Raw genomic sequence first — 27,120 nt, 5'->3', positions numbered from 1 at the left:
CCGATCATCGCAGGCTGCAGAGCGACCCAGGAGCAGAGATGCTGCTCCTCCCTCTGCCACAAAATCCCAGTGAAAGGTTAACCACTCCTCGTTATCTGGCACTGGGTCTGTGAGCCCTCGCCCACCTCCCGGTGTCGCTGCACAGTCCTGCAAACTTCTGCCATGCTCCTTTCCTCCTTGCACAGGGAAGGCTGGCAACACCCTGGCTCTGGAGCAGGAGTGGGCAGCAGCTGCGGTTTGGCTGGAGCCCCCCATCCCACTCTGCCTGACTGTGGGTGGTGCTGTGGTCCCCACTCCACACAGTCCTCACCTCTGGGCTCCTGTGCTGGGTCCCCAAAGCGTTCATGGGGGGCCTGCTGAGCACTCACCGCCTCGCTGCAAAGCTGGAGAGGTCGGGCACATCCTCCTCTTTTGAGATTGAGTCAGGTTAGGTGAGGGGTGCAGGGTGCTGCCCGTGTCTGTACAAGGCACCTGCAGCTTTGGTCTGTGGAAGTTCTGCCTCTCACCTGTTGTTTCAGAGCCAGGTAAAAGGTCTTTTTTTTTCCTATGGCTCATAGTGAAAAAGGAAACCAGGAATTGGTCACTAAGTTCAGACACCCTTTTTTGAAAAGCCACCTGAGGCTTTACTGTGTGATAATGGTTCAGTTTGCAGCAGAGCTGAACTGATCTAGGAGTCCAGAGGGTTTGCTCTCTCACTTTCCTGTCCCAAGGTGAGTTGCTTTGCAAAGCCAGCATTTTATCGTGCATCCTCCCTATGGATCCCCACCACATCTTCTTCCTCTTTCTTTACCTTTTTTTTTTTTTTTTTAATATTAAAGAGGCAGTACTCCAAGGAAATCTCACTGCTGTGGCACCACTTAGTAGGCTGTATAGAGCTCTCTGTATTTAACAAAATGTGCACGCAGTGAGTCATTATTCCTTGAGTACACAGCTCTGAGTATTCATTGCACAGATGAGGGGCTCATGTGAAATCAGGCTTTCCATACACACAGCACATGGCTGGGGAGATCATCTGCTGGGCATGTGTCCTCATTAAATGAGCTGCACACACCACTCATGGAGATGGGAGAGTCACCTCATTAAAAAAAAAAAAAAAAAAAAAAAAAAAAGAAAGAGCAGGAAAGAAAGAATAAGAGAGAAAGAAGAGAGAAAGAGAGAAATAGAGAAGAAAGAGAGAAAGAGAGAAGGAAGGAAGGAAGGAAGGAAGGAAGGAAGGAAGGAAGGAAGGAAGGAAGGAAGGAAGGAAGGAAGGAAGGAAGGAAGGAAGGAAGGAAGGAAGGAAGGAAGGAAGGAAGGAAGGAAGGAAGGAAAGGTTGCTGTATGAAAGCAAACTCAAATGGTGTGCATGCATAATATTCATTGCATAAAGGCTTAGAATAGCTTTGTTGTGATACCTAAGCTGGCCCCTGGGAAACAAGGTCTGTGGGCTTTTTGCAAATTTTTGCAGACAGGCAATACTGAGTAATTTGGAGCTCCCAGAATGGAAAAAGCATAAGCAATAGTAATTATGAATAGGATTTTAAAAAGCAACCCACGTTCAGGAAGTACTGGCTGCTTTTGAAAATCCCACCTTGTGTTTTGTAGTATATGAGCAAGGAAAGTTCAGAGCTATGAGTCAGCTTTAGGTTTAACTCAGCAAATTGAACAAGCTTTGCGAAGTACCAGGGGCCCAGACAACATCTTGTTTTAAAGCCAAATTCAGTCAACCTCTCCAAAAAAAAATGCAACAAAATCATTGTGATGAAGTCTTAGTCAAACACCAACATTTACACCAGAGACATATCATTTAAAATCCTATGTCCTTCAGGCTGGATTAGTGGATTGAAAGGGTCTGGAGAAGGCAAAGGAGGCTTGCTGGCATTAGTGCAGGATATGGGTACTGTCAAAAATAAAGCTGATTTATCTTAGAAACAAGAATTAGAGGTGATGTGCCTTGCATATTCCTGCACTGATGGTTGTCCAGACTCTTCTCCCTATCCCATATGCCATCATTTGAAAGATGGGGTTTGGGACCAGACCAAAACCAAGAGCCAGCACAGGGAATAGGATTTCTGTAATCAGAGTACAGGAGCAGTTGTGACTTGAGTCGAACTGGAGGAGGGCTGGATAATTTTGTGGTCATTGGTGGTATCAGTAGGAATGCAAGCTGCAGTGATGACAATTTATCAACCCTCCTATTCTCCATTGTTAAATGGTGATTTTCAGGGGGCTGCTCACAGTAGCAGCATCTGCAGGATGGGGATCATAGCACCCCCAGGATGCAGGGATGGACTTCTCATTCTCTGAAGTGCTGTGTGATCAAAGATGCTGGGTATATTTAATGCCAAGGGCTACTGGCTGAGGCACATAGGATCTGAAGCTCGAGGCCATTTTTCCAGACTCTATGATTGTCAGTCCTGCTCTTCTCTTCCTTTCCATCCCCAGCCAAGACCAATTGTGTACAAAATGCACCAGGGACTGATCTGAACATTGAGGATGGGCAGAAAGTGAGGGCAGGTCATAGCTGCAGGGCCATGTGTGGGTATGGAGCTGTGGGAAGGGGGGTCATTCACCAGCAGGAGGCGCACTGGCCTGGTGGCTCTCGGGGACAGTTGTTTTTAAGTGGAAGTGACTTTTTGTTTAAAAAATGCAGTTCCAGGTTGGGTTTGGGCCCAGCTGGAAGTCCAGGAGCCCTGAGATGATGGCAGGCACATACTGCTTTACAGTGGTTGCATTTATACAAGTATGTAATTATACGTGCCTATCAGTGCACACATAGACAATGTTGCATGTAGGAGAGTGTGAGATCAGCCTGGAATAAAAGCACCAATCCCTTCTGTCACGAGTGAGGGATGGGACTGCATGAAGCCTTGCAGCTACCAGAAAAGTGGGGGGCGGGGGGGGGGGGGAGGTGGGAGAGGCGCAGGGGTCCTTTTCAGCCCCTGACAGTGTAGCTCTGGCTGGAAGGAGGCAGCAGGCTGGCATTGCCTTCAGTTCATTTCCCTTGCTCTGTTTGCATGTGAAAGCTGAGGGATGGTGACCTCTGCATAAGGTGCGTATTTGCTGTGAAAAAAAACACGGCATGGTGAGCTCAGCAATTCTTCTCCTGCAAAATGCTCCAAGAACTCTTAATAAATTTGCCTAAGGAAAGATGTAGGATGTAGGATCGGCTCCCTGGCAGCTGATGAACCCGCATCACCTGGAGTTCCCTCTGACGTATCAGCACTGCAGAGTCTCCCCATGGCCTGTGCGGCCGGTAGGTGCCTGCCTGACAGGTGCATGTTGGCAACAGGGGTGCAGCAGCAGGGTGCCTGCAGGATGTGTGTGTGCTTATGCATCTGCTTTTGCACATGTGTGTGTGTGTGTGTGCAGTGGGTAGTAGGGTGAGGGATGTCTACTTCTCTGCTGGCCAGGAGACCTCCTTGCCCGCATGCTGAGCCCTGAGCTGCCATGCTGGCAGCTCCTGAGCCCCTCGCTGGTTTGCCAGGGGATCAGAGCTATTTCTGTCTAACTTGGATTTTCACAGTGTGGCCTGCCATTATGCCTTTGGGCTAAACAGAAAATTGGGCAGTGTCACTTGCAGGAGTGGGGCTTTAGCCTTTCTCAAGGGCCATGTTGAGCTTTTTCAGTGGGTGAGAAAACTTTGACTCTCTAACGTCCCCATTCAACTCTTTATTTTCCTCCACTGTTGCTTCTCTGTTCCCTTCTCCACTTTATGACACTTACTGTTTTTCCATCCACAGCAAAACAGTTCACATCAAGGTAATTGATGATGAGGAGTATGAAAAAAACAAGAATTTCTTCATTGAGCTGATGAGCCCCCGGATGGTGGATATGAGTTTACAGAAAGGTGTAGTACTGGCCCTCCAGACTAACATTAACGTTCTTGTTTCCTCTTCTCTTCCATCTCCTTCCTCCTCTTCTCCTCTTCTTCCTCTGTCTCTCTATCTCCACCTGCTCTGCCCTAAATGCTGCTGTGCGCACACACCGTGTCACATGGTACCTGTGGGGGGAGCGATGCTGGGGCCAGGGAGAGGTAAAGTGGTGAGGGGGTCAGAGAGAGAAGGATGGAGAGCAGTCCTGCTTGTCTGTATTTCTGCAGCAGTGTGAAAGGGACCACCTGCCATCCCCCACTGGAGGGTCCAAGCAAATATTGCAGCATCAGCAGGAAAATGCTGGCTGAAAAACATCCAGCATCTCAGGAGATCATTGCCTGGCCCTGGTCCTATGGGATGTCCTGGTCAGACCCATGTTAGATAAACACAGGAATCAAGGCAGCAGGAAGAAGGGGTAAGCCCCACTCCAGCACCCAGGGTATTTCCATTCAAGCCTTGGAGGCATTTTAGTCCCATTGTGTTGGCCACAAGGTCCCACCAAAACTGCCTGCTCGCTGGGAAAGCTGTGTCCTTGCTCAGGGAACAGGTGAGGGGGAAGAAGCAGATGCTATTGAGGAGAAAAAGCAATAAAATGTGCCATTTTAAAAATGGAAATTAGAAATATCAGTCTCCTTCACAGCTAATAGCGCTGTAGCCTGCCAGCAGAGACCCACCTCACCCCACTGGGGAACTGTGTCTGTGAGTGCCCATCTTTCTCTCTTCTCCGAAAGCTCCCAGCCCAGACTCCCTGCAGAGTTATTACTAATTGTGAGAGTAGCAGAAGGAATTGATCTTCCAGCCAAAATGCAGTGGGTACCTCAGGGTGGTTCCTGGTGTTTTCCAGGCAGCTAATACCTTTCCATTACCATGTGACACTGAAAAAAATGTGCTGCAGAAGTCACCTCCCTCTAACCATCAGCAAGGTCTGTTCCCCCCAACCCCATGTCCCTCCCTCTTCACCCCCTTGCCAGCCCCCTCTCTCCCTAACACCCTCCCGCTCCCCAAGGAGCAGCTGTGACGGATGCCCCGTGTCCAACAGGCAGCCCGATATGCACCGTCCTGCCGGGAATGGGCTGTGTGCCAGGAGCCCTCCCTGCCACCGCCACCACCGCTGCTGCTGCTGCTGCCGCCTCGCCTCCAGCCAGCTGTACATGGTTGTCTCTCTTGTTGTCCCTACAGGAAGACCGTAAGGGTTAAGATAGTAGATGAGGAGGAGTACGAAAGGCAGGAGAATTTCTTCATTGCCCTTGGTGAACCGAAATGGATGGAACGAGGAATATCAGGTGTGAGATCCTTTATGGAAAAAATGAAAATAGAAAAAAAATCAGAATCAAGTCTCCAAACCCCAATTCTAGAAAATATAACCCTCTTTCTCCTTCTTCCCCTCCTTCCTTTTCTCCTCCTCCTATAGATGGATCGACTTTATTCTCTGCCCTCCTGTATTCTTGCTCTCACCCTGTTTTGGTGTCATCTCTGCCTCTTAGAGCCCAGCTTACTTCTGATCCTCCTTTTGTGCAATGCTTGAGCCTTGGAAGCTGAATTATTTTGATTGGGTTTCCTTGTCTTGATCTGTTTTTTGTTCTGAGCACACCTTTGCTATTCTCCTCTCTCCTGCTCCTTTGCCAGGACCTTGGGGAATGTGTAAGGCAAGAAAAGGGCGTAATGCATGGCTGCCCCTTTGGCTCCTCCCGTATGCCCCTCTGTCCTTCCCTCTGTTGTTGCCTGTCACTGGCATTGCTTGGGTGCACTTAAGTCCCTATGAGGTACAGTGAAAAGCCCACAGAAGAAGAGGGAAGGTGTGAGGTATCTTGCTTTGCTTTTATTTTTAAAATGCTTCTTTCACCTGAAAACTTCCTTAATGTGTTGCAAGCAATCACAGGCTGTTGTACACAGGGTGTGTAGCTCTGCTGAGGTCCTACTTCATCAGCAGAGACACCCAGGATCTCCCAGCAGAGCAGAATAATAGTGGGAGTAAACCCTGACTAATAGTTGTGTCTTGCCTAGATGTATCTTTGTCCTTGTCCTATAAATGTTTGACCCCTTTGTCACTGAGAGAGTCTTGCCATTGGCTTCACCAGCCAGATGAGGTTGCATGTAAGAGAGTGTGAGATCATCCAGGAAAGCCAAGCTTTAAACAGAAGCACTTTACAAAAGGGGATTCAAATCCACCTTCCGGGTGTCTGATACGGAGTAGAGACAGACGTCTGTGCCCACAGGCTTATTTCTCCTCCCACGTGCTGCTGCAGGTGATGGGAGCACCTGGCAGTTGCCTGTGCATCGCACAGCTTTCCCTTCCTGAAATGCCTCTTATCTCATCAGCACAGCAGCTGCCCCCTGGCCAGTCCCAGCTCCCATGCACGGCTCTGCAGGACATTCAGGATACACACAGCTCACATTAGCATGACAATGTCATATAGCATCCGTGGTTTTGTAAAATGTCACCCCAAAGAAGATTCATAGTTTAATGCTTTTAGACCATCTCATGCAGCCCACAGGCAATGAGGGGCGTGAGTTTTCACTGTGTGCTGAGCACAGGCCCTCAGGTTTCACCAGAGTCCAACTTGATCAGCAGTGGTGACCAGTGTGCCGTATCCCATAGGGGTATGTCCCAGCAGTTAATTGCCCTCCAGGATAAAGATATAGGCATGGCTTTTAGGCAGAAATTGTCTGGCCTTAGCTTGTAGCCACTAGTTATTTTCTGACTTTTCTCCATCAGATTAAAGAACCATGTAGCATGCTATAGCTTCTGTGTAGGCACCTGCTCCCTATAGCCATATTACACTCAGATTTCTTCTTGGGAGTTTAAGGAGATTAAGCCCTTTGAGTCTATGACTGCAAAGTGCCACACTGGGCTGTCTCCTCTCCACACATGCCCCTTCCCGTCCTCGGGGCTCCCATCTCCATCTCAGCAGGTACAGGAGAAAAATCACCTTCGTTTGTCTCTCTTCTTTTTATGCAGTCAACAGCCTGGAGTATCACACTGAAGTTTCTGCTCAGATGCTTGCTCTCTGTGAGCCCTGCATCTTTTTCTAAACCAGTGAGCTTCAGGATACAGAGTAAGGATCGGGCTGGATTTTGTGAACACCTGCATTACTTTTTCCCTTGTAGGCCGGTTTGCATCTGGCTGCATAAAAGCACTTAAATGAAAAAAGTCCAAATAGATCTTAAGGTGGTTCAGTTGTAAAATGTCCTCATTATTAGGACTACGATGCCATTTTGCCGTATTGTGTGTGTCTCATTTACACCAGCATCAACTGGAGTCAGCGGGACTGTCTGGTTTGCAACAGACAGAGCAGAGATCAGAGCCAGACTAAATGATGTGCAATACAGAGCCAGCCGCTTTCCCTGCCAGAGGTGAAGGTGCACCCTCAGATGGACCCTCTTTACTCAGAGGAAGTGAAGGACCATGTCAAGGAAGAGACACAGAGCCCTGTTTGGCCTTGTTAGAGAAAAGTCAGATTGAGAGCACCGTGGTTTTAAAATAAGAGGGAGATTAAAATGTACTTGTAAATGTTGCTGGCACAAGGTGGCACAGTCGCTACACTAATTCCAGGGCATCTGGAAAGATCCCCAGCTCCCTAGCACTGCATGCTGCAGCATCTCTGATGAGCGTACCTTGTGCCTGGGATGAAGAATAAGGAGCTACGCAAGGCTTTCCCATGAAGAAGTGATCAGGAGTGATCACTGCTGTCACCAGCAGCTTCACAGGGCACACGTATGAGCAGTGGTCCTGGCAGCCTGGGACGTGCAGGGGCCCGCAGGTGCTCGGGGCAGCACCCAACCTGCTGTGCAGTGTTGGGAAAGGATGCTCACACAGACTCCCACGTGCATGCTCCTGCTGTCATCGTGCTGCTGCCCGGGCAGAGTTTGGATGGCTTATTTATTGCAAAGAACACACACGACCGATACAGCCCCTGAGGTGCAAGGTGAGCTCAGCCACCATGGTGCAAACAGGCTCCTGCAGCGCTGTGCGGACACTGCCATTGCCCTGCACCGCAGATGGGGGAAAATCCCAAACTGCAGCCGCCTGTCTGGGACTTCATTTGGTTTTGTCGAGGTGATGAATGGGCCTCCACACAACTCACATGGCGAGGACATAGCACAGCTCCTGCCTCTCCTGTGTGGTTCAGGCTGGGTTGCTTTTGACGACGAGTCTCTCTGGGTTTTGGCTACCCACGCGTTTGTTGCCAGCAGCACAAAAGATGGTTCCCTTGATGGTGTATCCTTGTTTTGTTGTTACTCCCCATTTGGCTCTGTCACACTGAGCTTAGGGTGCTGTAGGAGTATTGGATGTTCTCAGATGGCTCTTTGTAGTGTCTTCAAAACACCTCTTCTGGCCCCGTTGGGAGCAGAGCAGTTGTGTTTGGAAGTAATCTGTGATCTGGGTCACACAGAGACAGCCAGTGTATCACTGTCATGCCTGCACCATCACAGCTTTCTGCCGAGGGCCTCCACTCACCCTGCGACCTCCCCTTAAGGGCACAAGCCAGGTAGCAGTGGTGAAGTCCCTGATGAAATGTGGCACCCTGAAGGGCAGGCAGAGCTGACAGCAGGGCCAGTGATCAGGGGAATAGATGTGTGCTTCTTAAACCAGCCTGGGGCAGAGTTTGGAAGGTTTATTTTGGATGCAGAACTTGGTCTGGAGCCCCATGCTATTAAAATCCCCTGTTCTGTCCCTGAGGGTGCCCACACTGCTGCTGGCTGTGGTGGCAGGAGTTTCTGATGGACACACAGTGAAAGGGGATAGAAAGCAGATTTAGGGTTCGCTACCATATGGTTAATTTGCATTACTAGCTGTGCTGTCCCATACATGTGCCAGTACAAAGCAGTCACCACCTGTCAAGGGGACTCTACTTGCCCTGACTGGAGGTGTTGGGTGGAGGGGAATGACCTTGTCTTGAGCTGCACAATTAAGTGGGACTGTGTGTCTCCAGGAGGGGCTCTGTGAGGGCCAAGAGCTCAGCAGGAAATTCAGCTTATTGCTCTTGCTCTTTGCACCTGTGAGCACCTTACTAGGGGAAAACATCTCTACTCATGAAGGAACCTGCGCTGGTCCAAGCACAAATTCCTGTCTTCAGGTTGCTCAGGGCATGCACAACACATAACAGCCTTTTGACTGAAACGTTTTCCATTATCTACTGATGCTGCTTCTCACTGTTCACCCCCAATTGTATCAGTGCCATGCTGCTCTGAGCCATGGGACACTCAGTTGTTAACCCTGGCTGTAAGGGGAGCTGACCACTTACTCCTGCTCTTTGCTTTCCCCCCTTATATAAATGTTACATCTACAATACCAAACCTTGTCCTGCAGTCCGTTTGTTCTTTTTCACTGATTGCTTTCTGCAGCTGGAGTTTTTCAAAGACATTCTGATCATTCAAACAAATCACATTGAGTAGTTTTACTTTAGCAGCTCTTTTTGTTGGTGTGCTTCAATAATTCAAAGAGATGAGAACAGAGCTCTGATGGGTATCTTGCCAGCCCAGTCTGTGATGAAGACCAATACTGACTCAGTGGTGGCATATCAGATGCAAAGAGCACTAGCAAAGATGGTGCTTGCTGCAAGCTTGTTATATCGAAGTGAATGAGTAAAAAGATATCAAAGAGAGACTCACATTCTTTGCCTGGCAAAGATTGTAAATGTTGCTTTTCTCTATCCTCCTGGACATTTCCCAGGTTTTCTGATTTTTTTGTCGTCTCCATTTCTAAGAAATTACTCTCTGAACCCTTCTTGTCTCGCCTTTCCTCTCTATGTGCAGTCACATAAACTGAATCCCAGCTGCAGGGCTCTGAAAGCTCTTGGCAACGTCAGTCACCTTTCTGGGCATCCTTTTTTCAGCACCTTTTAAAAGTGTTCCTGCAGTGAAATGAGTCTTTTTGTTTATGACAAGATGCTGTCTGTTGGTGTGACTCTTGCTCTCATGGCAGCTCTGGTATCATCTCGGACCAAGGATTTTGCTACTGTTGGCCCAGCAGGACTTTGGAGAAATGCTTTCTTCACACATCAGCTTTCACACTTTGTCCACAGTCCTTGATTACAGGATAAAAACTTGCTTTGCTTTCCTTGGAAAAAGTTGGATTCTATGCTTAAATTGTGGTTGGTCTTAGTGCTGATGGAGCCCAAATGGCAAGTGAGGCTACTTTGGTATTTCGCTTGATAGCAGATAATGGTGAAAACAGCATTTGGAAAATCATGTTTCATGAGGGTGATTGGGCATCTGCTCATGAAAAGTCAGCTCATGGCACTATGGTGGAAGGTTCATCCTCAGGGCTGGTGCATGAAGACTGCATCTTGAGAGTTAAGCTTTGTAGAAGGGACCAACATCCTTTATGCCAAATTTTGCTTCAGAAAGCATGTCTCCCACAAGATAGACTTCACTGGAAACAGGAGCACAGGTGGCTGGCAAGCACTATTAAACAGCTCACTAGCATGACCTGTCTTGGGAAGATTTTGTCCGAAGCCCTCTCAGCCCTCCCAGGACAGAGTCAGCTGGTATGGACAAATCTCATTACATGTCTCTTTTTAATCAAGTGTCAGCACCCCCGCTGGGAAAGCTTTGTGCCCCAGAGGGAGGATGTGGCTGAGTGTTACAGAGTAAGGATTAAACTGCAAAGGAATAAGGATTCCTAGCTTGGATTGATCCAGCAAGTTATCTCTATCAAAGTATTGACAAAATGAAGTGACTTGGTACAAAGGTTTGTTGCCTGGGTACGATAAGCTGCATTGATATGTGAGCACACGTGCTGAAGTTTCCTGAAGTACAGTCAGATGCTGAGAAACTTCTTCCATCAGCTGCTGATGGGAAGAGCAAAGAAATGTTAGATTGCTGTTACCTCCTTCCCCGAAGGTTTAATAATTTGCTTGCAACTCTGTGATTAAGCTAAACACTGCTGATTCCCCTGAAGGAAAGGAGTCTGCAAGAGCTTTGCTATTGACTTCAATAATAACAGCATTCAGGTTAATGCTGCAAAATCTCTGCCTTGTTTAGCCTATAAAAAAAACATGTTTGTAGCTCTTCACAGTCCATTAGGGAAACAGTCTGCTCACCTCAGTGAGCAAATCTGGAGGCAGAGCCTGTGGACAGTTATATCTGGAAGATGGGGGATGCTTACCTCTTGGGGAGCTGAGCCTGCAGTTTGCACCGTCACTGAGCTCCTTTGGGTGCACACAGGGTGCAGGCTTTTTGTTGCCTGTGACTGCCCTCCTGTGTGACTGAGGGTCTCCTCAAAATCCAGCCTCCTCTCTTTCATTTCAGCTCACTCTGTAAATCCCAGGCCTTTAACAAGGGTCCTCTTATCTACGCAGTGGCTTCATGGAGTCTTTAGGGGTATGGATTAGAAAAGATTTATGTTAATGAAGAATGAGTCCAGAATAAAGCATGCAGAGTGGTCAAATCTCTCTGCAAGGTAAACAGCAGAAAAAGGTGTTTCGCTCTTTAGAAAAAGGTGATGACATGCATTTGGCACATCAAGTTGCTGTAAACTACAGGATTGCCCATCTGCCCATCTGCTCCCATCCCAAACCTGGTTCTTCTTGGTTTAACCTTCTTTGGCTTTAGTAGAATTAAAGCAGGAGGGAATTTCATTCCTGATCTGTAACCCACACCAGCATGCATGTCACAGCAAGACTTGACCCAAAAGTACACTGAAAACATGCAGATGAAATAGTTTATTAGTCCACTAGTGCAAAGTTTGTGCACACAATTTTGACTTTGTCTAGTAAACACCAGGCCTGCAGGGCAGAGAAATCCCAGTAAAGGAGGAACTAGAATCTTTGAGTCTCCTGACACACTCAGTGTCACCTACCTTGTCTATGGGCATGCATGTTTGTCTGCATTCATGCCATGCAAAGGTTGGGTAAGGGATACTTGGGACTGCTATTTTGAATTTTACTGCAGAGCTAATTTTATCACCTCCCTGTAAGAATACACGTCAAGCCTCTGAGACCACCTGAGATGCCAACAGCAATGAGGTGGCTGACTTGGCTCTGTGAGGAGTGTGATGTGCAGAGCAGGAGTGCAGGAGGGGGAGAGGTACCCTGGGGAGGGAGGGATTGAGGGATGCAGTCCAGGCTGGGGGGAGCACAGGGAGCCTTGTGGGGTGGGAACAGCACAGGGGCCATCAGTGGGGCTGGTACAGGTACAGCATCCCCAGATGGGCTGTCAGGAAGCATTACAGGTCAGGGCTAAGGGCACATTAGCAGATGCATGGGCAGGAAGGAAGCTTTAGTCCGTGAAATAATTTTCTTGCTTGCATGCACAGCATTCACTCAGAAATATAAAGATAAAATAATCCATTGGTTTTCTGCATGTTGTATTATTGATGTTTCATTCATAGCTTTATAGGCTTCTTCAAATATTCATGTATCATATCATAAGTGAAAAGGAGAAAATAGTTCTTTTGCAGGCTCAAAAGCAAATGGGGAAAAAAATAAACTCAAATCCCAGAGCACTAGAATAACAGTTTTACAAAACTAGAGGAACTAATGATTTTTTTTTTTAATAACCACAGTAGCTTAGAGGCCCAGTTATATTTCATGATATTAAATTTGAACACCAAATTGACCCATTGTACTAATGCTTGTAATTGCAAAAAGCAAATTAAATTTCCCCACATTGTCTGGAGAACCAGAAGACTGTGGAATAGTGAGGAGGCTACAGTGCTGCATGGAGCTGCAGTAGGATGGAGCTACGAGGAGATTCAAGATTCATGCTACAAGGGACAGTTACAAGCCTGTTGGAGACTTGCAGGCAGAGCTGTGTGGAGGGCAGGAGGTGGAGTGGGCAGAGCAAACGTCTCATTGCTTCTCATGGCTCTGTGACACTGTATGTGCTGCAGAATGTATTCAGGAATGGTTCCCCAAAAGGTTTTTGACTGTCAAAAGGATTTGACCCTGAAACACAAGGGATGCTCAGTAGGGAGCCTCTTCATTGCACCTTCCCCTTTCACTGCATCTCTACCTGCCCACACAGATAAGCGAGATCTCCTGGAGTGCCCACAGTATTCCCAGCTAGGGAGATGGATAGGTGGATGAAGTTCTTGACTGGAACAATGACTCTCTGCAGGCTGCTGGGAAAACTGTGCCCATGGATGCTGCCTGATGGAGTGGGGAAGTGACTGGGAGCTGGAACATGGGGATTACTCTGCCACTGATGTGCTGTGCAACCTTTGACAAATAGCTTAGAAAATCACTTTCTAACCAGCACAGATACAATTAGGTGCATCTGTATAAAAGTGCCTGCTTTTCAGAGGCCTGAACTGTTACGTCCAGGTAAATTAGCCCTTTTGGACTCCAGCCCACTTCCGAGTTTGCAAAATGTTCCCTTTAGCCTCTCTTTGCTTGCTTCACCATCTGTCAAATGGGGCTGTTAATACTGACTCAGTTGTTGTACAGAGTTTCAAGCTTCTGAGACTAAAAGTGCATAAGTATTAGTAATTACAATACTGTCATCGCATGCAACCAAATCTTCAGGGACTGGTTTGCTGTTTGAAGGACAGGTAGAAGTCAAAGCTGAGGCACAGAGCTAGTGCTTGGCCCCTCTCAAAGAGGGTTCTGTATTTTTTGCTATATGGACTCTCCTATAGTTAGTTTGAAACTTGGATGCAGGCTGGGGCTTTTTAGGGGTAGCACCTAAGAGGGATCCTGCCAGATGTTTCTTCGTGACAGCTCTGGGCAGTGGGGAAATCAAGTCAGAGGAGGACCAGGAGGTCACTGCCTATGGCAGCAACAGGACCAGGCTGTGCCTGTGTGGAAAGTCAGGGTACCGTCATCCCTTGCAAGGACCTTCACTCCTCCTGCCTTCCTCCCACCTCTCATCTCACAGGACCATGTGGTCACATTTCCTAGGAGGCAATTGCATCCCACTGCGATGACATTGCACAGCTCGTGCCCGTGCAGCATGGTTGGGCAGACTTGCACATGGGAGCAAAGAGAGCCAGGAGGACTCAAAGCGGTGATGTGCCTGTGCTTCTTCTGGCACCCTGACCCTCTGGGAGCGGTACCTGTGGGATGCAGGATAGGCATGGGTGAGCCAGGGCGTCCCAGGGAAGGATGCACAGCCACATTACCCCCTGCCCCATTTCACACTGGAGGCCAGTACCCATTTTATCAACACCTCGCCCTGATGATGCTCTTCTCAGTGAACTGCCCATCGTCCCTGGCCACCCTGTCTTTTCAGCCACTCACAGGTTTACTGGGCACTCCTCAGTTGTGCCAAGCCCTGCCACAACCACACACTTCTGGCTGAACTGAGGGAACTTTGTGTGCCTTCAGGTCAGCTTGGGTCATGCCAGGCCCCGATGGCAAGTGTAACCAGTCTCCCCCCACTTTTCCCTTCCCCTCCCCTCTACTCTTCACCCACATCCCATCCCTTTGCCTTTGCTTGGGCGGGGGGGGGTGTGACTTTGGGCAGCCAGTGCCCCAGTGCTTACCAGCCTTCTCTCCATCTTGCTGCTGTGGGGTCTGCGTCCCAACCTGTGCCTGGCATGCAGCTCTGGTGAGCTCACGCTGCCTTGCACCATGTCCATTGCTCACTGACAGCCGTCATCTGCAAAACAGCTTTTCCCCCTGGAATATTAACTTTTCCCTCTTTTCTTCTCTCTCCCTGTCTTTCTCACTTTCTTCTCTCCCCACAGCCCTGCTGCTCACCCAAGGTAAGTGCTTTTTCTCCTTTCCTCTGCCTGCTCTGGCTCTGTTTTCATCCTCTTTGGTCTGTTTGTGTTTGTGTGAGCTCGTGGTGCTCATGTCCAGCAGGAACTAGTTAAGAGCAATGCATTAAGAAAATGACAGTGATTGGTTGGTGTCTAAAAGCATTCCCCATACTCCAGATTTTTCCCCAGGGTTTTAGGAAATGACCCAGACAGGGCTTCAAAGCAGAACATGCAGCTCTGGTATGGGGCCACGACTTGACCCTCTCTTCAGGCAGCTCTGGGGCTTGGGTTGTGCTGATGCATTGGGGAGCATGGGGCTTTTCTGCACGGGGGATGGCACTCCTTGGGCAGTGTTTTCTGGGGTGGGTGAGGGTACAGTTCACATGGGTGTCCCCTTCCCATGCAGGATCAGGCCACACATCACCCCTCCTGTCCTGGGGGTCGCAGGGGTGCCCCCAGCACAAGGATGGCACTACCATGGCACAATGAGCATCAGCACCTTTCCCTCTCACCCTCAGCTCTGGCTCTGCACTCTTCATCTCCTCTCCCAGTGGCAGGATTTTATGTGCGTTAATACTGACCCTATCTTACTTGCCCCAAATCCATGTTATACTGGTCTGTCCTGATCCCACTGCAGTGCATTGTATGCCTCCTGTATTTTTCTTATTCTTTCAATTGCAGAAATGATTACAGTTGAATTTGCACTAAAGAAACATTTGTCAAAAGATAAGAGCGGGCATGCAGGGTACAGACAGGACCTCGAGTCTGACAGGTTTGCAAGTAGAGCTGAAAGCCAAAGCGTTCATCACGCCTGAGCTGTGCTGCAAATCAAAGGAGCAGCATCTGCTGCACAAGCTTCAGTCTCTGCTGCTTTTTGGAGGATGCCAAATCTGCTGCGCAGGGGATGGCCTGAGCTCATCACATATTAGGCTAATTAGGAAATTGCTAGTGGCAGGCAGAAGTCCCCAGCTCCCCAAATATCAGCTTAGGGTGTTTACGGAAAGCTCCTCGAAGCAGTTTGGACGTTTTCCTTTGTTACTTCTTCGGGTCCGGGAGGACTGGAAATAGGTTGAGCACAGCCTCCTTCCCAGTAATTTCATTGCTTTAATTCAGTAGCTGCCTAATTTGATCAGAACCCTGGGAACCAAATAATTTCTATTAAAATAACATAACTTTCCTCCCTGTGTTGTGATCCAGCCTGATTGCTTTTGGCAGCTGTTATTGAAGAACTTGGCCACCAGCTGTGGAAAGTTGCTTTCCAGTTAATAAAGAAAAGCCTCCTCTCTGTCTGAGGAGTTGCTGGTCCCTGGGGTGCCCACCTTGTCGAGCTGCCCTGGGGTGCCCTCCATGCATAGGGCACATGCTTGACCCACAGTTCGAGCTGATGGTGCTCGGTCCCTGCAGCCCCGCTTGCCGCAGAGGCACGTGCTGAAGTGTCAGTCAGCGGCAATCACGGCTAATCAGTGGGGAGAGAAGTGACGTCCTCGTTTAGTCTGTGTCATGTTAGATTTGGATTACACGGATGCGCAGGAATCTTTGTAAAAAAAACCTGCATTATTGAACGTTTCAGTGAAATCTGCTGGTCCTGCTCCTCGTCCCCTCCCTCCTGTAACAGCTCGCACAGCTTTTCCCAGGCAGTGTCCCTTTCCCTGGGGCTGCCTTCGCTGCAGAGTCCTGGCTTTCCTTCACAGCCCTGGGGCCTTCATCCTCCTGCATCTTCATAAGCCCTTGCAGGGCCAGCAGCGATACAGCGCCCACTCACTGCAGTGGCCCCATCTCTTTGCAGAAGCCCTGGGGTGCCCCAGTGGAGGAGCCCAAGAGAAAAACACCTCTCTTGTCCCAGGAGCCCTTATCTGGGTGTAAATGGAAGATCCTGGCTCTGCCCCTACACCTTGCAGAGCTCTCCCTGGTAAACAAGTCTGTGAATTTTACACAAGGCAAAGTAAAGCACACAAGGCAGGGTAAAGCCTTTGGCACAGGTTCAGCTCAGCATTTGTTTCCTCCAGATGAGCTCTTCAAGCCAGACTTGCAAGGCTGTGCAAAGCTTTTGAAACACTTGCTTGGCCAAGTGTCCAGTGCCAGCTGTTGGGGCTGCTGAGGACCACAGCAGTATGGGATGGCTGTGGACTGAGTTGAGAGTCAAACCTAGTTTTTTTCTTAACTTCTCTGATGCATAACCTTTTGTTTTAGGCACTGGCAATGATCTCTCCGTACACTATTTATACAGGGAAATATTTGATACCAAAGTGATTAGCTACTCCAGTTGTCTCTGCCGTTGCCAGCAGTGGATGAGCTGCTCTGGTGGTCTTCCCAACCTTTGCAAAAGTCACTGAAAGCCTGAGCAGAGATCTGGCTTGCAAGTTTTGGGGCTTAGCTAGTTCAGATCTTTAAAAGGATGAGGAATTATCTAAGTAGTGGACACTCCTCTACCCTCATTTCCATGTATTTACCCAGATCAAAGAAAATATTTCTAGATATTTTTCTCTATTTATGCATTAAAACTCATGGGTCCACCTTGCAGTGGGAAAGACTGGGGAGCAGAGATGCCAGCTGACTGGCCTGTCGGAGACCGTCATGTCAACAGCAATCTCAAGGCAGAGCCAGCAGTGAAATAATGCTCAGTTCCCAGCCCTGTGCCTTAGCCTCCCTCTCATAAATGTGAAGCATTTCCCAGTTAGTGTTAAGGGTGCTGGGGCATGTATATAGGATGTAGTATGCCTCAAAAATAGCTTTTAGGGCTAAGTAAGCAGATTCCTTTTTAGAAAGCAGCCTAGACTGCCGGTGCTTGTGCATGTGCATGTGCTTCAGTAAAGGGCATAGCCATATCCTAACCTCAAAAGTCAGAGTGTTTTAGCCAGCAGTGTTCCCCAGTTGTGACTGATGGCTTGACAGCACTCTGGAGAGAGGAACTCATTCATCCTCACTGTTTACTTTGTTTGGCCAGGATTATATTTTATTGAGCTGCTACAACAACAACAACAACAACAACAAACCAAACCAAACCAAAAAAATCCCATTTTAATTGTTATTTCAATTTCCTCCTAGCAGCGCAGTCCCCAGAAGGGGTGACCTTCATGCAGTTACATGCCTGCTCTAGAAATGGATGGAGACGAGTTAGCTCGAGGGGTGTGAAATGGCCTTCACAGCAATCTTTCATGAATACATTGCTGATTTAAATCCAATTAATTCAGAAAGTGCCAGGGAATACAAACTGGTCTGTGGCTGTTTGTTAGTCTTGCAGCATTGCCTAGGTGATGGGTAGCTACTCTCTGACAGTGTTATAGGGCCTTCCCATTGCCTGTTTCAGCTCAGAAAGTGTAGTGGCCAGATTACCCCCATGGAAATAGGCTTTAACTTACTTGATTTGTGATGTGTTCAGAGGGCCACAGTCAATGTCCGGTTCCTGTTTGCTCCCACCAGTCTGAAGGAGGCTGAGCTAGCAAGCACTCAGGGAGTACCTACCTTCCAGGAGCAATGCATGGTGTGAGAATACTGCTTGGTGCTCCCCTTTCACCTGGAAAAAGAACCTGCTTATGATGTGTAGGTCGGAAAGCACTTTGCAAATATCTGCATTCTTCTGGTGAGAGAGCAGAGGAGTGAGCGTGGCAGGAACACGTCCCACAGGACTGCAGAGCACAGCAGTGGCAAAGCCATAACTAGGAGCTGCTGCCCCTCTCATCTGACCTACCTTTAAGGGTCTGAAATGACCCTGAATGAGGCAGAATGAGTGAGAACATGGAGTGGTTTAACCAAAAACTTCTCCTTGCTTCCTGCAAGCAAGTATTGAGTCCAGCACCTACTGGGTGTCAGCTGTGGCTATTGCTACAGCCTGGGCAAAAGCAAACTTCATTCTCATTCCTTCTACTTAGCCTTTGATCTGACCAGACCTGTTAGTCTCCCCCGCTTGTAGCATCTCCTCTCAAATGTGTGGGCTCCCTGGCATGAGGAGCAGAGTACTTCTCTCCCCACTTTCGCCTTCCCAGGGAGGAGGTGGAGGCAGCCCAGAAGATCCTGGCAAACTCCTGTTCTTGCTGGGCATAGCCAGACCTTATCAGGCTTAATTGGGGTTGACAGCAGGGAGTCCAGGGTGCAATCCACATTGAAAAGAAGGTACTGATGCTGATACAAACAGAAATCAGGCTAGTTAATAATTAAGCTGCAGCTTGGCAGCATTCACCTTGACAGACTTGACCTTCCAAATTAGAAGTCTGTCTTTCCCCCCTGCCCCTTGTGTTTTATTTATCACAGCCTTTGATAGTCTTCTTTGCAGGCTGGTACATTAGGGTGATGCGTGACAGACCTCACCGATGCTCTGTCCCTGCTTCCTGGAGGAGCCCTCCAAGACTCCCATCCCTACACTCAGTCCCTCAGAAGATCATAGAATCATAGAAAAGTTTGGGTTGGAGGGGACCTTCAAAATTCATCCAGTTCAACCCCCCTGCAATAAGCAACTAGATCAGGTTGCTCAGAGCTCTCGTCAGTCTGGCCAATCTGGCCTTGAATGTCTCCAGGGATGGGGCATCTACCACCTCTACAGGCAACCTGTTCTAGTATTTTATCATCCTCATTGTAAAAAATTTCTTTCTCATTTCTAGTTTGTATCTCTCCTCTTTTAGTTTAAAATAATTTCCCCTTGTCCTTTCATAACATGCCCTTCTAAAAAGTCTGTGATGAGGGCTTGTGGCTACCGCAGCCCATGTGGGAATGTGCCCCACAGACGCTGCAGAAACAGTGGCCTCCTGCAGCTCTGACGGCAGACTGGTGCACAGTGCTGCTGGCTGAAGTGCTTCTCTGAACGGCAGGAGCATCGGGAGTGTGCTATGCCATTGGGGTGTTGCAAGATTCTGTTCCTGCTCAGCTGCTGAATCTCTGTGCACAGGGCTCAGCTCAGTCCTCAGTGTCCCATGGGAACAGATAGACCCAGCAGGCCTGTACCAGGTACAGGTTGGGGTCTGGCATTTTGAAGAGGTTTTGCACTGATTCGTGCTACAGGGTGCTCAAGTGTCCTAAATGGTAAGTAGGGAGAAGTGGCAGATTCATGTAGGTGCTTTGTATTGCTCTTTGGAGGTGCTTAACTCTCTCCTTAATTGTATGGCAAGTACAGACTGAGGCAAGAGATGCGTCAGCTGGGCTCTTAAGCTTGTCCTTCCTGCCACAAATGGTACTGCTCGAAATTCAGAGGACTATCAGTAGCCTGGTGTGTGGCACCTATGGATCACTTGCACAAGTGCATTGAGCAAGATCCAGTGCAATATTGACATGCAATTCAAACTCTGTCCTCTGCATCAGGTCAGAGGCTTAGTAAAAATACAGTGGCAGGTTCAATGTTTTCAGGTGCACCTTTGAAGTTTGTTGAGTTTCTGTGCTTTGCTTTCCTGTCGCACATTCACAAATGTGACTGCTTTTTAATGAAGTGTGAAGGAATTACCTCCTTTTTCGTTGTCTGCAACCTTCATCTATTAACATTTCTGCAAGGTACCCATTTGGGGATGCTGCCTATGCCTGTTCTACAGCTGACGCTGAAAGATTCAGCCTGGGAGTGGTATTCAGTCAGCTGCCCTCATAGGACATCCTTGATGTGCCTTCCTGGGTGACCACATTTCTTCTCTCTGCTTCCTCGTTCACTGTATTCACCGCAGAGGAGCTGGGGACTGACAGCAGGGCGTCCATTATTCATGTCTCACAGAATCACAGAATCACAGAATGTTAGAGATTGGAAGGGACCTTGAAAGATCATCTAGTCCAGTCCCCCTGCCGGAGCAGTAACACCTAGATGAGGCTACACAGGAACGTGTCCAGGCGGGTTTGAATGTCTCCAGAGTAGGACACTCCACAACCTCCCTGGGCAGCCTGTTCCAGTGTTCTGTCACCCTCACTGAGAAGAAGTTTCTTCTCAAATTTAAGTGGAACCTCTTGTGTTCCAGTTTGAACCCATTACCCCTTGTCCTGCTGTTGGTTGTCACTGAGAAGAGCCTGGCTCCATCCTCGTGACACTCACCCTTTATATATTTGTAAACATGAATGAGGTCACCCCTCACTCTCCTCCAAGCTAAAGAGACACAGCTCCCTCAGCCTTTCCTCATAAGGGAGATGCTCCACTCCCTTAATCATATTTGTTGCCCTAAGTGGCTGTGCTGTCAGCAAGCTGGAGGTCTCCATTACTGTTCAGCTTCTCCTTCACTGTGAGGTTACCTAGGGCTTGAGGGTGCCTCTAGTGGCACTTATTCCACTGACAAGGTGCCATTTGAAGTAGCACAAGTCCCACAGCCCTCCAGTGCTGCAGTAAGCACCAGCGACTTCTCTTTGGTGGAGTGTCCGCTCCCATGCTTATGCGGCAGCCAACCCTGGAGTCACCTCTCTGTCCACTCCTGGACATGGACATGTCCCTTGATTTACTCTCTTCTGAGAGTTTCCTGGCAAGTGATTGCCATCTCATCAAATCATTAGGTGAGCCACAAGCAGCTTGCAGAGGCAACAAAGCCACCTGCCAGCAGCTGAAGGTCCTGCTGCTGGCCAGGGACACAGGGGTACCCATGCAGCTTGCCCAGCTTCCTTGGCCACAGTCAGGGTCTTTCTCCTCAGAGGAGAATTTCGGTTCTCACACTGTCCTGCCTGGTGTAGGTACATAAATCAGCATGACCAAGATGCCAAGTTCTGGGGTAAAATCGTGTTCGATATCGCTCCCTACAGGGAGGAGAATGCTTTCTGCACTGCATGTGCCTATGAACCTCTCCACAGCTCAGCCTTGCCTAGGTAGCTAATATTTGCATGAGGCTTTATGTAGTCTTGCCATGCCCAAGGCTTTTTTCAGATCAGTTAAAGTGGGGACGGAGGTTCATTGCATTGTTTCTCCCAGAGTTGATAAGCTAAGGAAATTCTGCCCAGTATTCCCCAGTATTTCAGGGCAGCTCCTCTGATTCCAGACATTCGCTTTCTGTGCTGTGCAACTGCCGCCAGTGGGTGAGAGCCCAAGGGACTGTGCCGCCAGCTGCAACCTGCAGCCTTTCTGGTGTGATCACTTCCCAGCAAAGCTTGCAGTGAGCCAGACTGTCCTCGTGTCCCAGCTTTGCAGCCCTGCTGGGACGGCTGCTGTGCTTCTGCCCAGTTCAGTACTGTCAGCACATGTTAGCACGTGCTCAGCTTGTCTGCCAGGCTGGGCCTTGCAGAGCTGAGAGTGCCTCCTCCCCTGAGCTTCTGGTGATGGTGGAGCTCAGACAGGAGAGAGCTGTGTATATGGTATGACAACTGGCATGTGCCTGCATTTTCAACGATGGATATAGCTTGTCAGCTTCCTACACTTACAGGTAGAGAGAGAGGCAGAGACTCGACTTTCTAGATCTCTCTCTTAGAAAACTCCTTGCTTAAGTGAATATAAGTAACTTGAATCTTGCTCTTCATATTCATCAGTTCATGCCTCCAAGTGTAGCACAAACCAGAACATTTGTCCAGGTTCACTCCCGTCTCTGCACTTCACCAGCTCAGCTGTCTCCTCCCCTCTGTGCTTGCTTGATATTTTCCTGCAGCTGTCCCCCATGTCCCCTGGCATCCTGCCTTGCCCATCTTCTCCAAGTGTTGTGCTCCCCTGTATGTGTAAACTTCTGGGGATTCCCAAATCCAGAGTACACTGTCTTTGAGATAAGCAGTGATGGGTTTGATGTACATCATTGATTTCAGATGATGGATGTAGTTATTTCTGCTTCTGTGATGGGTTATAATAATGTCACCTGCCACAGGAGTTACATATTTTATAAACTCTGTAGGTCTTGCAAGGCTTATGGTCTTTGCAATCAATCTAGGCAGGCTGGTGAAGAGAAAGCATAGTTTATAACTATAATAGATTTCACTGGGATTGTATAATTTCTGTGTGATTTTAGGTAGTGAGTATGAGATCTGCTGGAGCCCACATGGGATTAATCACATCTGAGGCATTACATGGGGTGTTCGTAAACTCTGCAGGAAACCTTGGGTGACATCTGACCCACTGCTCAGCCAGAACAAGATGCTCTACGTTTGTAATCCCCTGACAGGTTCTGCAGAGCTCCAGCTCCTGTGCTGGCTCAGCTGGGCTGTGTCCTGCAGCTCATGAGCCGCTGCTGGTCCAGGCACAGGAAAGCCAGGGGAAACCCAACTTCCTGCTTGAGATGTCAAGGCTTTTCAGAGAGCCCATTGGCATGTGCCTGTGCTTGGGTGTGTGGGTGGGAGACCTGACCTTGTTCAGGGCCAGGGACAGTGGCAGGTCACCCTTCTTGCTGGTTGGGGTGCTCCTTCCCATCCAGGCAACCAGAGCCTTCCCAGGCACCTTGCTGGGTTTGCAGGGGCATCAGCAAAGTGAGCCTGACACAAAGTCATCTCCACATGCTGCACGGGGCACCCCTCTTACCTCATGGTGGCATCTACTGGGGTCCTGGTGTAGTTTCCTCCAGAAGAAACTGAATATCCAGTAACATGAAAGCAAAACACCACTTGGCTTCTGATCTACTTCTTCCTGTTCATTTTTCCAAATGCTAGGAACATGTATGTGTGCATGTGTGGTTGTGACTCTGTGTGTGTATCTGAGTGTTATCATAGAATCATAGAATGCTAGAGATTGGAAGGGACGTCGAAAAATCATCTAGTCCAATCCCCCTGCTGGAGCAGTAACACCTAGATGAGGCTACACAGGAACGTGTCCAGGCGGGTTTCGAATGTCTCCAGAGTAGGAGACTCCACAACCTCCCTGGGCAGCCTGTTCCAGTGCTCTGTTACCCTCACTGTGAAGAAGTTTCTTCTCAAATTTAAGTGGAACCTCTTGTGTTCCAGTTTGAACCCATTACCCCTTGTCCTGCTGTTGGTTGTCACTGAGAAGAGCCTGGCTCCATCCTCGTGACACTCACCCTTTATATATTTGTAAACATTAATAAGGTCTCCTCAGTCTCCTCCCAACTAAAGAGACCCAGCTCCCTCAGTCTTTCCTCATAAGGGAGATGTTCCATTCCCTTAATCATCTTGGTTGCCCTGCGCTGGACTCTCTCCAGCATTTCCCTGTCCTAACAGTGATTTTCTAATCAAAGGGGAATAAAAAGATCCCATCTCTTGTTTATTCAAACCAGGAAGCATGCCAGGGTGTTGAAGCTGTCTTAAAGAATGCCTGTGCCAAATGGCAGAATGAATCGGTACCTGAGTCTCCCCAAAGATGTGGCTGCTGCAGGGGTGATGGGAAAGCATATGTCATCCAAGAGCTCCAATGCAGGCTAGATAAATATTTGTGGGGGGTTTTAAATAAATTAAAAACATGTTGGATATGTTCTTGCTGACTGATATTCAGAAATCTTGGTCCTTTGTTTCTGTGGTCCAACACCCCACCCCTGCCCCCAAAATTGCTGTGTGAGCTTAGGAAACTGTGAAGTGGCTGCAGAAGTCCACGCGCAGGCCCTGCAGACAAGACCTTGCAGTGCCCTGGTGCTCCAGGTCTGCTATCTACAGCTTGGTGTTGACCTTGCTTTCACAGAGGTGGCTGAGAGGAAGCTGACGGTTGAAGAGGAGGAAGCCAAGAGGATTGCAGAGATGGGCAAACCAATACTTGGCGAGCATCCAAAACTAGAAGTCATCATTGAGGAGTCCTATGAGTTCAAGGTCAGTATTTGTCCCAGTGTCCTCTAGGAGGGGAAAGCTGTGTGGCACTGAAGAGCAGCCATGGAAAGCAGAACTGAGGAGGCTGGGGGTGGCTGCATGTGCAGGTAAAGGGCATGGAGTGCAGTAAAGTATGGGAGAAGCCTACAAGTGCCAGGGGACTTAGCTGCTGGTAGACAAAGGTGAAGGAATGAAGACAAGGGAGCCCTGCTGGAAGCAGAAGAAAGCAGTGTGCAGGAGAGGGCAGGAGCAAAGCTGTCTCTGGTGAGGCGGAGGCAAGGAAAGAAGCAGCCTATTCTGGAGTAAGGGGTGACAAAGAAGCAGGCTGTGGTGAGTTTTGGGTCAGCCTGTCCAGGGAGAAGGTGGGCCCAACTCCAGTCATGGCCTCATCTGACTGGTAGGAACGTACTTGTGGCACCTCAACAGTTTGGGAAGGGTCAGTGAGACCACAGTGCACTGCAAGACCAGACTTGCCTGCTAGCAGCCAGTTTAATTGCTGTGCATCTTTATTCCCACAACAGAGCACCGTGGACAAGCTGATTAGGAAGACAAACCTGGCTTTGGTTGTAGGGACACATTCCTGGAGGGACCAGTTCATGGAGGCCATTACCGTCAGTGCAGGTGAGGGGGACATCAGAAAACCCACACAAGCATCTCCTGTGTTCCTGCAGCCTGAGATGAGATCTGCCTGGGCTCAGGAGACAGCATCTGCCTAGTCAGTGATGCTCAGTGGTTGTGTGCATGGTGGTCATCAGCAAAGCCAGTCCAAAGAGCTTCTCTGCTCTATTTGTACTGGACTTCTGCTGATACACTAGGCAGCAGCCTAGGAGATCCATCTTTTGGTGTGGAGCCATCCAGGACTCCAGTTTTCCAAGACATGGCTTCTGCTGGCAATGCTCCTGCAGCTTCAGTGGTCTGATGAGCAGTGTGTATAGGCAGCAAAATCCCATCCTGGCCGGGCTGCTGGCTCCTGGTGTGCCCAGTGCTGTCCTGTTCAGATAGCTCCTGCTGCTGGAAGATGTCCTGTCTGCCATGGCCAGTAGAGTCTCTGGGAGTAGGGAGGGTTACCATGTACAGACAGGACATGTCACCCCATAAGGCAGCAGCTGGTGGAAAGGGCCAGATACTTCCTGGCCCTTCCCCAGGAAGCCTGAAAGGGCTCACCACTTCCAGAACCAGGCAGCTTTGAAACAGATATTTTAGGCATGCCCATGCCATTAATGACACTCAGACACCTTTCTGAACCTTTCTTTGACAGTTTGGCATCTTTCCCGAAGGGCTGTTTTCCCCCCAGCCATAGTGCAGGCAGCAGGCAGACAGGCAGCTGAGTGGGAGATGTCACCAGTGGCCATGGGGGCTTTTTCTGACATGAAAGAAGAGGTGTGGGATATTCACTTTTCTTCTTTCTAGCAATTAAGAGAAACTGCTTCTGTGGAAACAATACTTCCATCCTTGTAGCAAGTAGGCCCGCGTCTCTCCTATATTTCTCTCCTTCTCATGCCATCTGCTCTGTGCTCCCTACCTGCTTTCTCTTTTACCAGATTATTTCCACTGGCCTGTATCCACACAAAGACCTGCCGTGCTTCCAGCCTGGGGGCTGAACAGCCCCACTAGGCTAAGGAGGGGTCCCCTCCAAGCGGCCACAGTGCTGCTGCTGATACCCCCACACAGATGAAATTTCTTGCTGGAGACCAGACTGTGCTCTGGAGCAGGAGGACCAAGAGGTCACTCCTGTTGCCCACTTCTTTCAATTCCTGCTGTTTTACACCCTCAAAGCATCACTTGCCTGTGTGACTTCATGGTGCCCCTCCACAGTGATCTCCATAGGCTGCCCACATCCTATGTGACTGCCTGTGGATGGGAACGGGTACGGCAATGGGGCTGCCCCTCTATGGGTACAACACGCTGCTGTGCCACTCCCCAGCCCTGCAGGCTCTGGGCTGTCCCAGGAGGAGGCACCCCTGTCCCCAGGCCTCACCCATTATTGATGGACCGCGTGTGCCCTGACCCCACTGTTGTGGCTGGCTTCATGATGCCTTGTCCCAGCAGGGTAGCATCCCTGGAGCCCTGGGGAGGGGGGCCAAGCATGGTCTGCAGCCCACCCCTGTAATCTTGACCCATCCCATCATGAGCACTGGACCTCTCCTTTCACATTGTTTGCAGCGGGTGATGAGGATGAGGACGAGTCGGGCGAGGAGCGCCTACCATCCTGCTTTGACTATGTGATGCACTTCCTGACGGTCTTCTGGAAGGTGCTGTTTGCCTGCGTGCCCCCCACCGAGTACTGCAACGGCTGGGCCTGTTTCATCGTCTCCATCCTCATCATTGGCATGCTCACGGCCGTCATCGGTGACCTCGCCTCCCACTTCGGCTGCACCATCGGCCTCAAGGACTCCGTGACCGCTGTCGTCTTCGTCGCCTTCGGCACTTCAGTACCAGGTGGGGTGGGGAAGGAATGGGGTGGGAGGAAGGACCTCCCTGCCCTGAGGGAAGCAGCTCTGTCATGGGGATGGGAAGGAGCTCCATAGCACTCTGTCCCCAGGCAATGTCTGCACCCCACTTTGTGGCAACATGGTGTCCCTGGATCCGGGACGGGGGCCTGCAGCAGGTGAGGTCCATGTCCCGATCTTGCCAGTGCCACACCTGAGCCTCCCTCGTCCCCTAGACATGAAGGGTTGCTTGTTTCTCCTGTCAGACCCTCAGTGATTTCTCCTTCCCTCCTCCCCCAACCCCAGACACATTCGCCAGCAAAGCTGCAGCCATCCAGGACGTGTACGCTGACGCCTCCATCACCAACGTCACGGGCAGCAACGCCGTCAACGTCTTCTTGGGCATCGGGCTGGCATGGTCAGTGGCGGCAATCTACTGGGCGTCACAGGGGCAGGAGTTCCAGGTGTCTGCAGGCACCCTGGCCTTCTCTGTCACCCTCTTCACCATCTTCGCCTTCATCTGCATCAGCGTCCTCCTCTACCGCCGGCGGCCCCACCTCGGGGGGGAGCTGGGAGGCCC

The 27,120-nt window shown here is 49.5% G+C and overlaps 1 protein-coding gene across 1 annotated transcript in view; it reads left to right on the top strand.

Annotated features, from left to right (window-relative positions):
- Window positions 1-27,120, top strand: part of SLC8A3 (solute carrier family 8 member A3) — a gene marked incomplete at its 3' end in the record, with an annotated part of 117,920 nt that overhangs the window by 90,519 nt on the left and 281 nt on the right. The window contains exons 3-8 of the mRNA XM_082059230.1: window positions 5,034-5,137; window positions 14,488-14,505; window positions 23,990-24,114; window positions 24,633-24,732; window positions 26,275-26,550; window positions 26,847-27,116. Coding sequence (XP_081915356.1) covers window positions 5,034-5,137; window positions 14,488-14,505; window positions 23,990-24,114; window positions 24,633-24,732; window positions 26,275-26,550; window positions 26,847-27,116 — 893 coding nt within the window. The remainder of the gene's footprint in view (window positions 1-5,033; window positions 5,138-14,487; window positions 14,506-23,989; window positions 24,115-24,632; window positions 24,733-26,274; window positions 26,551-26,846; window positions 27,117-27,120) is intronic.

The sequence above is a fragment of the Streptopelia decaocto genome, assembly GCF_964273445.1.
Source record: "Streptopelia decaocto genome assembly, chromosome: 7".
NCBI classification, from domain to species: Eukaryota; Metazoa; Chordata; class Aves; order Columbiformes; family Columbidae; genus Streptopelia; species Streptopelia decaocto.
This window is presented reverse-complemented; position numbering and strand designations above follow the sequence as displayed.